At 30.2% G+C, this 14163-nt stretch overlaps 1 protein-coding gene and 1 long non-coding RNA gene across 2 annotated transcripts; both read left to right on the forward strand.

Moving 5' to 3' along the window:
• The first annotated feature begins 10686 nt into the window (after window positions 1-10686).
• On the forward strand, window positions 10687-11364 carry LOC132943552 (uncharacterized). Its single transcript, XM_061012591.1, has 2 exons — window positions 10687-11049; window positions 11341-11364. Exons 1-2 carry the CDS (start codon window positions 10687-10689, stop codon window positions 11362-11364), a joined length of 387 nt encoding a protein of 128 aa, XP_060868574.1.
• A 1641-nt stretch (window positions 11365-13005) lies between these two features.
• LOC132942344 (uncharacterized) lies at window positions 13006-13752 on the forward strand. The gene is made up of 3 exons (XR_009664281.1): window positions 13006-13081; window positions 13249-13493; window positions 13640-13752. It is a non-coding gene; the product is annotated as an uncharacterized LOC132942344 (long non-coding RNA).
• Window positions 13753-14163: the final 411 nt, after the last annotated feature.

Consider the following 14163-nt stretch of genomic DNA (forward strand, 5'->3'; position numbering starts at 1 on the left):
TTCAACCGTAAACGGTAAATAATGTTTATAAATTATAATTTATTAATCGTGTACTTGCGAAATTAAAATATAGGTAGGTATTATGCATTTTATTCATTTTACAATGCGTGAGTATTACATATTTTGAGGTTTGGCTAATTTTAATTATGTCATACTCAATTCCTATAGATACAGTAAAAACCTAAAATGTCAAAAGTTGTTTTTATATAGGTAATATATTCACGGTGTTGTGATAATTTAAACAATTAAACAACATTACGTCAATACGTTTGATCAAATTGTTGACCTTAAGAGGTCTCTTAACTCATTACGTCTGTGAGTTACCAGCTTTATGTTAATTTATTTAGTTTTTACAATAATTATTGTTTTTTTTTCTAAATTCCATCAAATTGAATATTAAAATTATTATTATTTTCAATACTCAACTTACTATAATTTATAAGTAGGTACAACTAATGTTTACAATAACCTGTTACCTGATAATAAATATTACATAGGTATTATAATATTATTCAGACATATGAAAATTTGTCAACATATTCCACAAATTCGCTACCTAAACTAGATTATCCCGCACCGGGATGATATGCAAGTATAATCAATGGTATAAGCACTATAAGGTCTATGGTTTTATGGCGGTATGTCATGACTCATGATATAAAATTATACAGAATTGAACCAACTACTACATCATCAAAAAACTAATATTAAAAATTAAATTAAAAATAATATATCCTATGGATAAGATGCTTTACTTGAATGTTCACGAATATTCGCTAGGTACTTATACTTATTAACATACTATATTATTATTATATACCTACTTTGTGCTAATAATTATAATTGTGATGGACAACAAGCTGTATTATTTATTTTTTTGCTTAGTCTTTTATGAAATGATTAACTTTCATATAAACTACGATAACAATATTGATATACTATATACAACATACATTTTATGATATTAACTGTGCAGAACGGTAGTTAAATTGTAGGCCGTAAATAGGGAACACATGGAGTTAATGATACACAAATGGCGTTTTTAGTTTTTATAATTTGCACATAATATGTTATATTATAGTACCCATGTATAATATGGTGTTGTTTCCTCTTTTTGGGTTTATTATAATATGTGTAGAATAGACATCCGGCACTTCACCGTCTGCAGCTCAATATGGTAATAGGTACCTCTAAAGTAGTTAGGTAACTCGCTACCTAATGTAGAATTACGTTCCGCGTCGTAGTTCGGAATCAAGTCATCGTCATTATGATTGTGCTTCATAAGCGGCCAAACTCTTAAAGGTTTTATCGAGCGTACCACAACTACGAGTACTCGTACAAGTCATATTATTTATTAATGCAGGTCAAATGCACATGTCACCCAATCCAAATTATGAGCATTTTTATAAATTGTAATATTTAACATAAATACTCATAATTCGCATGAAAATTTAAATATCACAAACACATTGACAATGTTCTCAACTTTAGTTTGATAATAGGATAATTTATTCCAACATTAAAGCTAACAACATCAAAATGGTTCTGCTGAACTCAAATTTACTATTTTCTATACGTAAAGCGGGACAATACACGTGTCGGCCTCTTAATATTTACAATTACAATCAATATAACCTATTGAATGTGATTGATTATGTATTAGTTTTTATTTCCATTGTTGTTTTTGTTACAGTAAAAATTAAAAAAACCCCTATACAAATATTCATTAAATAATTTAATGATTTATTAATTTAGAATAACTGTTAAGTATTCATGAAATGGAAAAGAAAAATATAAATAACAGCGTTTCTATTTGTTTATTATTTCTCATGAGTTAGTATAAGTACAAGTGTACCACTTCTGGTTTCTTAAGTAAATTTCAAATACTCATTTTTAGATCAACGGTACTGTCGAACACCAACTGTTTCTAGTAAAAACATTTGCTAACAACCAAATAAATCTTTATTTGAAAACTTTTAATTTGACGGATTGTCAGTTCACAGTTGGTAGAATAGGTACTAGAATATCTATACGTTTTACATCGCACAATAATACACATTTATATTATTCATTAATGAATTATCAATTATTATACTAAAATATTATATACGTTTTGAAAATGCATAACAGCGCTCATATCTATAAATACTTGATAAATAATATGAGTTTTGTTTTTTCTTTCAAACCAGACCTATAAAATAATCTACGACACAACTATACAAGTAATAATTTTATTTAAAAAAAAAAATGATACGTGGAGATTTACGAGATCTCGTGATCTCTCTCGATAAAACATTTAAAAATAATAAGCTATAATTTGTTTTTAAAAAAAAATGTTGCTCTACAGTACGGCCAGTACTGGGTCTTTTTTTTTTATCAATTCCGACATTATAAACTTAGGAATGTAACTTCCGCTGCAGCTTTACAAGACGTATTATATAATAATGTATGCGATCGAAACGCGTAAGGAACGGGTGAATAAAATATATCGCTCCCAGGAAATCCTTCATGGAGTATACGTATTACCATTGACGCATGGTGTCCACGTAGGTATATAGGTAAGCTCTCCTAATATATCGTACATTATGTTACACATTGGTAAAGGTTGCCCCACAAAAAGTGTAGTCAGAAGGAATAAAAACACGTCGTCCGGTCGTAACGTATAGAACCAATATTATAAAGCTATCCGCACTGTATATTTTATTATATAGGTACCTCTGTTAGTAGGTACGTATAGTCTTTATCTACTTGCTACATCACCATAACAATATATACATCATATATTTACACAAAATGTGCATAATATATAAGACGCGGTTCAACCCAAATCCTTACGCGATGACCGTATTTTTTTTTCCTATCAATGCACATGTACAACTGCAGTCCGAGTACGTTATATCGAACCAGTAGGTAGGCAATCTGTCAGGAGACTGAGACACGTCTTGGAGTTTGTGTAATGTGTGTATATATATTTAGGTATGTAAAAAAAAACGTCAGAGACGTTGATCTTAAAAATGTCACCAATAATTTATTATGCTCTTATATCTTGGTTAATATATTTTCGGCAAGATAAGAGATTTTTTAATGCCGTGCAGTCCATATTGTAATATTATCCAACCACAACGATAATCGACTATACTGCAAGTCATTATGCACATTGCACCATATTGCACCATATATGCACTATGACGATTTTATGAAGCTAATTTTTAGATTCCGAGCGGAGCTATTGATTTTACGAGTGAGTTGTATTTTACATTTGATGTCTGTTATTTTTGTGTCCGCTGTCATCTTTTGGAGCAGTGAAAATCCCCAATACTTTTCTTAATAATTGCTAAAACATTTTTTTTTTATGATTTAAAGAGGGGAATTAGGGGGTGTTGTGGCAAAGCCCCCACGACTCAATAACGATCAACAAGTAATGGGGACGCTATTTTTTTAAAAGTAAACAGAGTCCCCCTACTAATTTTGACAAGTCGAGCACTGCGTATAGGTAAATGTATAATAAATGTCAGATATCGCGTAGGTAGCCGCGATGTGAACTACGAATTTATTAGATTTATTCATTCAAACAAAGTTAAAATATAGCATTATGAATTATGATAATAATATATCGTACCTATATAGTATATATGCGCACATGCGTGTGTATAATATTATGCACGTGAGCCGCCTTAAGTCACTCGGGTTGATTTTTTCCCTACTCCTCTGTAAACAGTATATTCGTATTTAACTAGATTTGTATTATATTATATCATATTACATTAAATGTCTAATCATTTTGTAAGAAAAAAAATTAAGAGTAGGTATATTCATAGTATTCATATACGGTCATAAACTATACGCCCCGTGCGTATAAAAGTGAAATAAATCAATTTTAAAATTTTGTCTTCTCGTAAATCACAACAAAATACCTAACTAACTGAATAGCATTATACTATTTTTTAATTTTATGTTATATTATTATAATAATTTGGACAATATCAATGTAAATGCACGTTTTCTAACTTATACGATGTTTAAATGATTTATAGAGTAAAAACTATAATAACATGACATTTCGAAATTCCGTTGTTAAATATTAAATGTAAATTTAATACCTATACGACAAAATATTGATTTTATGAATACAATATTAGATATACGTAGGATATTAATTAATATTGTTTGCACGTTGATCATATTATTAAAGTTCCTAAGGTACAGCCTTGAAAATTAGGTGCAAACATCCACAAATCAGTATTTTCATAATAATAAAAAAACAATCCCAGATCAGATATTGTATACAAGATGTTCTAAGCAATTGAGAAGAGTATAAAAATGAAACTGACTATACAAATTAAACTTGACACTGTTCTACTAAACGAAAAGAAAAGAAATCGATTATTTAAGTCTTGGTCTACCAAATTAGAATTGTTGTGAATTACCGGTTTTATGATGTATAGTTGTAGTAAATTATCTTTGAACCTTTCTTTATAAGATATAGTAGAATAAAATAGATCTATTTTATCACCATATTGGGATATCACGGCAATAAGGCAAAATCTTTTTTCTAAAAATCATTGAGCATACCAACTACGGGTTGTCCCTTAAAATATTTTTCTATGTCAATACATACGTACTATTATACCATAATATTGTATATTTTATATTTTTTTGAGGTATTATAATAATAGAAAACACTGAAAAGTATACATTTGTTTGGTGTGTACTCAAAAATTTGTTAATTTGATGATTCTAAAAAATATTAAAAGTTGAATAATTACTATTTTATTTCTATTAAGTAGTATTTTATAGGTAGTAGTTATAGTTAGATTTCTAAAATTGTTATCATGTTGTGTCTAAGCTTTAAATCTAAACCTATCTGTTTTAATTTCGTATTTAACTGTTCAAAATACAATATTATGTTTACGACAATTGCCTGGACAATGTTTTCAGTTTGAGTGTCCAATGACAATAATATAGACAGGAGTTAGGATTGGTGCATTTTTTTAAAACGAATGTTTTACGAAACAAATCAAACAATTTTTTTCAACTTTAATATTAAAGTGAAATACTGTCAAACTTAAAGATAAGAACTTCTGAACATTATCAGAAAACTAAAAATTTTTAAGCGAATTACGAGTAGGTACAATATTACAATTTATAAATGCAGCTGGGTAACTCATTTAAAAATTGAAATATCGTAAGAAACCAAGTTAAAATGCGAAAGTAATCCTTTACCGATGTTAAATGGCCCGTCAGATTATGGCTAGCCGGTTCGTTGTGTTGGAACCCGTACCCTACAAACACTTTTTTTATTATTTATTAAGTACCTATACACGTTTTTTGTGCACGCAGAAAAATATACACTGAAAAAGTATTTATTTAGCTATTATTCGTTATTATTACCAAGTACCAACCTTTATAATAATTCCATCGACAAAATAATAAAATGATAAAAATAAATTCAATCTTATAGTGGGCTCAATGCATACCACATAAAATTTACAAATATTAATATTATACTGTTATACTAATATGATGTCTTCGTAGTACGAGAATAATACTACGAGTAAATACCGACAAGACCCGACAATCGCTATATCCTGCATATAATAATTAGTATTAACCCTTCTCGTGAAGTCTGAGTCCGATAATGACATACATTTTTGAAGAAGTGAGAACTATATATGTATAAAAAAACAAAACGACAATTTACTCGTATGTAAAAAATTTAAAATAACAACATCAAAAAAAATAAATTATTTACCGATAGCCCAGAGGACTACTTGAGAGCATCAACTGATTGCTTGATTGATACTATGTTATTTTATAATAATTTCATACAACAACATTATCCAACTACATAAGTACGCTAAGTATAAAAAAAAAAGAGCGCCTTAAAATACACATATAGGCAAGACACACGCTAAATTGCCGGACGTTATACTAATATTACAAAAAACAAAACGAATCACGAAAAAAAATTCTAGGGAAAGCATAGCAAATTTGTAGTTAAATAATGAAGTTTGAAAATACAATTATCTAATTGGAAATTTAACGTAAAAATGCTCGCTGTATTTTCAAATAATTTTGAACAATATCAACAGGATTATAGCCGATTTAACTAGAAATTATTGTCGCGTACTTTCAACATTTTATTAGATAATATTCCCTGCTGACCGCATTAAGGAATAGTGTTACTTAAATAACATATTACTTTAATAAAAAAAAATCTGTTGTTACTATTTAGGGAATGAAGTATTATAATTAGGTGCGGAAAAACTAGAAATATTTGATGGGACAGTGGATTGTGTTGGAATAGGATTAGCGACTGTAGTAGAAGTTAAGATACTATTAAATGAAACTTGGGGCATCGATTGAGAACAGGTGGGGGCGATTTGGGGGGAAACTAGAGGGACTGAATTTTGGAGAGCAGCTAGCCTGGCACTCTGAACTTCCACAAGGCTGATCTTATCGCCTAGAGCTCGGACAGTGTCGCTAATGGCAATGAGATCTTTGTTGACTGAGGATTGAAATTGTGAGAACTTAACTTTGACTTCAGAGTCATTGTCATCGATTCGAGTACACAGTTCATCCATGCACGCGTCTAGTTCACCGAACTTCCGGGAGATGTTTTCGAGCTGGGCGTTTAAAGCGTCAGACATGTTGGAGACTAGCTGGGCTAACGACTCTAGGGAGAGGGGGGGGGGGGGTTTCCTACAAGGGATTGATTAGCATCTTCAAGACCTGACATGGTGAGATCAAAATCAGTGGCAGGAAGTATAGGGGAGGGATAATAGCTTGAAAGGTTGAACCTATCAGGCTGTTTAGTCTGGCGTTGACCAGCACTATGCAATATGCATGGATCAGTAACGGGGAGAGCACAAAAAGAAATTTATAATAGTGGAAATAATTAAATAGTGAAATAGTTTTAAAATATTTTATAATAAGAATTTAAGATTGTTAGTAATAAACGAAAATCATTTAAGAGATTGTAATAATAAAGTAATATAATGATAATGAAAATATTTATAATATAAATTAATTAACAAGCCAAACTAAAACTGACTCAATAGAATGAAAAATTTTAAATAATATCAACTTCAGTAATATAATAATATCTAAGGGACATATAAGGGGAAATAGTGATAGTTATATTGAAGTTATAATAAATAAAACGGTTTCTAAGCAATAGAACAAATACACTGGTCCAAGTATTATAATAATACCATACAGTAAATTGTCTTTCTATGCGAAGCACCAATTCATAAATAAAGCAAGAACAATATAATAATAGTACTAATGTGACAATTAATTTAAATGTAATAACTGACACACAGTCAATAGAAAATATATTATAGATTAAATAGAAGATTTAAATTATATGCATTGAGCACACAAGATTATTAGTGTAATAATAACGTACCAATAAAATAATATAAATTGTTATCCTACAAGGTAGATACTATAGGGGGAAATAATTGTAATTTAACAAATAATATGTTAACTATAACAAAATAGTAATACAGGGAATATTATTTTAATATAAGAAAACTAAAGGTCCTAAGACAGGTAATAATAAGGTTAAGTTAATATGATAGTTTCAAAACAATATCACAAGGAATAAGTTTAATTTGTAATTTATAATGTAATAGAATGGGGCCCTGAGTGGGACAAAGCGACCTAGTCATTTGCCTACCTAGCACAGCACGTCAGACGTCGTTTTATAATAATTTTTATTGAGGGAATTATATTTTAGAATAAGGGGAATACATAATAATTTTAACTAATAATAGAGGGAGAGAATTAACATTTTAAATAAAATAATTGTGGGGACACAGCTTGCAAGAGAGAATAAGAATTTTTTATATTTTAGAGGCTAATAGCTTGAATAATGAGATTTTTTCTTAATTGTTAATATTTGTGTTTAATAAAAATGTGATTTAAGTAATAATAATAATTTTGCTGTCTACTAAGGTATAATATTTAATTAATGTGACATTTTATATAATAATAATTTTACAAGCCAATGGGCATAATAATGTTTGTAATCCGCAGATTTTAATATATAATAGTTGGACCATGAGGTCTTAGACAAAAAAAGTGATAATACATTTTGACCATGTGGTCTGGGGACATAGTATATGTTACCGCAGCGCAACTACTAGAAATGATCCTAACGGTATTATGTGAGGGAGGAAAAGACGGGTCTAGGGAACATAATTAAGGGGGGGGACAATAGGGGAAAATAATAATCATACCATGGGGAAAAGACGGGTCGTTTGCAGTGTCCGGTGCCTGGTCGCCGCGGCTGTCAGGCCAAATCCGTCACCGTCAAAACACCTCCACCGCATTCACAGCCAGCACACACACCGAGCAGGAACAATTTCTGGAAATAATTACTGGATAACAACTGTATTTTGGGGGGGACAAAAAAAAAATGAATAATAATAGAAAGTTTACCTTGGTAGGTGTGCATCATTCTGCTTATAGTAATAGTTTATACAATATATTTTTTTTTCTACCAAAGGTAAAATTTTAATGAGAATAATATGACTGTTAATTTAAGTATAATAATAATAATGAGAAGCCTTTTGCAAGAGTATAAATTTTTTTTCTCAGTCATATTGACATAATAAATTTAACATAAAAATTTAATAAAAATATGAGAGATTTGGGGAGTTATAATAGTAGGAAGTTTGGGAGATTTAATTTTAAGAGTTATTAATGATGAGAGAATACAAGTTGGGAGGATGAAAGTAGATAATTAATATTGAAGTGCCATGTGCTTGCCAGAAAAATGATGTTTGAGACCTAACGTTGTTTTTTTGCCGTTGAGAAGGAGATTTTAATATTTTGAGCGTGGTTAATTTAAGTTTATAAGAGAGAGAGAAAAAGAAGAGAAAAAAAAATAAATATTAGTTACAAGGGGATTTTGGGACATAGGTCCTGTCACGGTCGCCATATGTGAGAATCTGGTAGTTTTTGAGACTACCAAAAACCACCCACGACCAAAGGGGAACACTTTGGTCGTGACCTATGAGCCGCACCGCGTGATGACCCGAGGGCCAAGTCGGTGGAGCTCATAGGCTTTGTTATACGTAACGGCAAGCTGAATGCTGAGGATTTATTTGGGGGGACATAATTAAGTTAAAGAATAAGATGGGAGTTTTTGGTAATCATGTGGATTTATTTTACATGGTTATGTTTAATAATAATAGGTTTTGACATTAGGTATAATGAAAATTTCGGCATTAAGGTATAATATAATACGGGTTGGCACATGGCAATTAAAACCATTTTGACATATTTTGCTCGGCCCACTGGAGGCGGCACTCCATGTTGTTCATGGTGTGCCCTCACAGGGTTACCGGGAAAATGTTATAAAATAAAGGGGGGACAGGGTGGACAAATTATATTAAGGCGCGTCCAGACGGAGCAGCTTTTGCCGCGCGGCATGAGTGTGAATACATAAATACATTTTCTGCGGCCTTTTTTGATGCCGCGCGGCATAATTTCCGATCGGCCTAGTAGGCGGTCTACATCAAAGGAAAGCCGCGCGGCTTGTGCCGCTCGCCTATGCCGCGTGTGTGTGGACGTATTTTCGGCAAAGCCGCGCGGCATCAGTACTTATTTTTTAAGTATTTAAATTATTTTTTAAGTAATTATTAGCAGAACAAACTTTTTTCACTGAGGTAAAACTGATTTTTACTGTAATCTCCAGTGGATACAATTTTTATTTTATCAAAATGTCAATACTGAAGATTTTCTGTTTTCAAAAATACAAAGATCAATAATGATTTTTCAAAAATCTTTAATTTCATGTTTTTTGAGGTACAAAAATATAGATTACTAGCTGATTTTGTGCACTTCGTTGCCCATTAAAAATGACACAACTCTATAGTAATTATGAATAATATATTATTATTAAAATAGCAACTTTAAAATCCATAGCGACCATTTATAAACAACAATTTCCATAAGAAATTTAAAAATCTCTGTTTGAGCACCTCCCGGGGTTGGTCCTCTCCTTCCTTTTATAAATTAGCCTATCTTCTGCCCATCTAATCTATTTCTGTACCAAATTTCATCAACATCGGTCCAGTCGTTTAGGAACGCATAAAGGACACACACACAGACAGACAGACAAACATTCATTTTCATAATATAATATATGAATATGTTAATAACATAACCACTATGATCAACTTTACCGACGCCGTAAAAACGTCCGGTCGACGGACTAAAATAATATTACTGTTTTCGTGTCAAACTCACATATTTTGTGCCTATAGGCTACAAGCGACTAAATCGTAGGTATTTTCGTTATTTTTATGTTACTAAAATTATTTTAAGAATAACGTTATATTAAAAGTAATTAATTTAATTAAAAATACTTTTAGGTACATGGACAAATATTAATATTTAATTAAAATGTAAAACCCAAAAATTCTTGTTCAGTTTTAATAAGCCACTGTCTAAATTAAGAACCCCATATATTATAAACCCATGAACATGGATATTTATTTTTAATATTAAGCAATAATAGTAGAGTAGTTACCTACACACAAATTATAGACAAAATACCTCAGTCACTCCACTATATTCTACAAGTGTTGATGTGTACCTATAGAACTGAGTACACTATAGTTATTAATATTGCTATTGAAATTCAAAGTGTTGTGATAATTTACATTAAAAATGACTGATCAACCGACAAGTAGTGTTGAATGGTCAAATGAAAAGTGCCTACTGTTGATCGATTTATACAAAGAATCGACAAATCTTTGGAACACCAAACACAAGGACTACAGAAATCGATACATAAGGCAAGATAGTTTGCTAGAAATTAGCAAACATATGGATACGTCAAAAGAAGAAGTTGACCGAAAATTAAAAAATTTAATTTGTCACTTTTGGCGTGAAGTGAAAAAAGTTAAGCAACAGCGTTCTGGGGATGGTGCTGATGATGTTTACTGCTCCAAATGGTTCGCTTTCAAAAGCTTCGAGTTCTTGAAGGACAGAAATGACTGTCGACCAACTATCGAAACTGGCACCATACAGGTATGCATCATAAATACATTGTATTTTTTTTTTATTAAAAACGTAAATAAGCGAACAATTGCTTAAATAGATATTTGTTTATTTATAATTTACATTAACCTTTTTAATACAAAACAAAATATAATTAAATATATATACAACAGACTTCGACAGTGGCGTATATAGAAATTATTTTTAGGGTGGGCTATAGTAGATAGAAACTAGCAGGTGATCTATAGAGGCTGCTCGCTGCTGTCTACTATATATTTAACAGTTTCTATAAATATATTCGTATTCGTTATTTTTCACCAGGCTATGAAATTTTACAACTTATAATAGTACCTAATAAAATATATTGTTATGTGCGTGAATTCGGGAAGAATATTTTTTCAACCGATGGTCAAATCATACTGTGCAAATTATGAGAAGTCAAAGTTTTCCATGATAAACGGTATTTAATAAACGGTAGGTACTCAACATATTAAAACTGAAAAACATTTAACATCAGTAAATTTACTACAGAATAAACGAGGCAATTTTCAGAGTTTATTCACTTATACTACAACACTGAATAAAGATCATTTTCTGCAGATTGTTATATTTAAATATTTATAATATAATCATATTTAAAAAATACATTTTTTTTGCTAAATTTTATTATGCATATTAACATTTTAGTGCATATATTTATGCATAATTAGGATTTTTTAGCGCATATTTGGTTGGTTTTTAATGCACGTAAATCCGCGCTCTACTTTTAAAGTTTGATTATTTAAATTAAGATAACATTCTATACAGGTCGAATTATTTGGGATAAACTTTTAACTATCATTAAATTAATGTTCAAATACAATTTGACTTATGTTTATTGAGTATTTAAATAGCATTCAATTAAGAAAAAATTCTTAATGCTGATTGAATGCTTATTTCAAGTTTTCATTGGAGTTTGATTTTACGGCATTTCATCTTTATCCGATCTTTAATAAATGTTAAATTATACTACAATCAGTGGCGTATTTACGAGGGGGTCCATGGGGTCCGGACCCCCCCATTGGCTCCATAAATACGTATCTAAAGTTTAATATATTTAATATATTTTTATATTCTGTGCAATTATAAGTTGTAACAAAAATGTTATTTTTTTACGTAATCGGGAAAAAAAATGTTATCATAAATTGTTATGCAAGGTTGACACGTCGTCTAAGACTTGCCAGTTGAAAATCGATAAGAGTAAATTATCTTCGGCTGTTATCAGTTTACCAGGCCACTTGGGGGAACAACTACAGAATAGTTAAAATTGACCTCTTCTGTTTTGTAGAATAACCTGCCGCGGATATTGATGGTAGATCTATTTACAGAATATGATAATATATGAGTCAAAATGATCGTAATTAATGATTACTTTTGTTATTGGTTTTGGTAGTGAACAGTAAACGACCCTTTTTACTCTATTTTGCGTTTTGTATGTTAATTTTGTGTTACGTTAAAATGTCTAAAATAACAACATTTTTCACGAACACTGTGTCTAATAACGCGACTGTGTCATCGTGTACGCCTGGTAGTAGTGAGACTGTTGAGAGTGACGAGAATGTAAATCTGAAAAGATTACACAATGCTGAAGATAATGTGCAACATTTAAATAAAAAATTGAACACTGAGGTATGTTAATATAATTTACAACAATAATATAAGCCCAACAATATATTATGAAATCTGAAATCAGATATGTTTCTCAGCTTAAGTTTTATTGAATATTTGAAATTTATTATGTTTGCTTTACCAATAATTTATGCCAGATGCTTATTATTTCTATATTTTTTACTTTATTCGCATGTGGTTTGTATTAATGATGGAAAATAATATTGGCTTATGTAATGTGCTTGGCCTGATCAACATTTTTGCTGTGCTGTTATAATGAAAAATGAACACACACAAATTACATTAATTGAAACATATATAAGTATAGATTATAAATGTTGATAACTTAATTACTATGCCTAATGACATTTGTTTATTTGTCAATCGTTCCCTAAGTGACGAAGAGAAAATTCTGGTAAGAATAAATCATATTTCATTCTGACTTTCTTTTAGAATAATATAACCTAACCTAACCTATTATTAAACTACAAGTTGTTTATGCTTTAAATAGATTTCATTTGACTTACTTATTAAATTAATATTGTGGGTAGGCAAATATAATATTATGTTAATCATTTTTAGGTTTTAAAAATGTCTGGATTCCGGCAAAAAATTTTGATTTTCCTATACAAAATAAATGTATGAAAAAAAAATTAAAATTCCAATATTCATGATTAGAAAAATATTCATGGTTGGCTTATTCAAAAGAAGATGAAGGGGCTTACTGTCGGCACTGTGTAGTGTTTTCCAAGCATGGAGGAGTTGGAAACCAATTATTGGGGCAACTTGTACTAACACCATTTTGCAATTATAAAAATGCCCTCAAAGTAATAATAACTTTTAATATTTTATTCAATTGTGATTGCATTTAATATGCTAGTATAGCTTACAGTATTGCATAGTGCACTCACATTTCTTAGTGATTATATTATTAAATTATTTACATATACATCTAATTTATAATATTATACAGGCATTTCAAGATCATGCAAATACTTCCTACCATGCATCATCTGTTTTAAAGTCCCAGCATTTTTTAAATATTATAGATCACACACAGCCATCAATAATTGAACGCATAGATACAAATCGGCGAGTTAACTAAAAAAAAATATATAAATTGGAATAAACATAAGTTTATATTATTTTTTAGATTGGCTCAAGTACAACAAAATAGGAAAAGATTAGTTCCTATTATTGAATGCGTTTTGTTGTGTGGAAAGGAAGAAATTCCTCTACGAGGCCATCGAGACTTTGGGAAAATAGTGATGGTAATTGGTAAAATGGTAATTTAAAATATATTAACTAATTTTCAAAATACTATTTACATGATTTATATTTACTCAACAGATATGAACTCTAGGGAGGGTAAATTTCGTGCTATTTTAAAGTATAGAGCGAAAGGAGATGAACATTTAAGAAACATGTTAGAAGATGGCGGTAAAAGAAATAAATATACCAGTCCTATAATCCAAAATCAAATAATTGAGGCTTGTA

This window comes from Metopolophium dirhodum, chromosome 4 (assembly GCF_019925205.1).
Source record: "Metopolophium dirhodum isolate CAU chromosome 4, ASM1992520v1, whole genome shotgun sequence".
Classification (NCBI taxonomy): Eukaryota; Metazoa; Arthropoda; class Insecta; order Hemiptera; family Aphididae; genus Metopolophium; species Metopolophium dirhodum.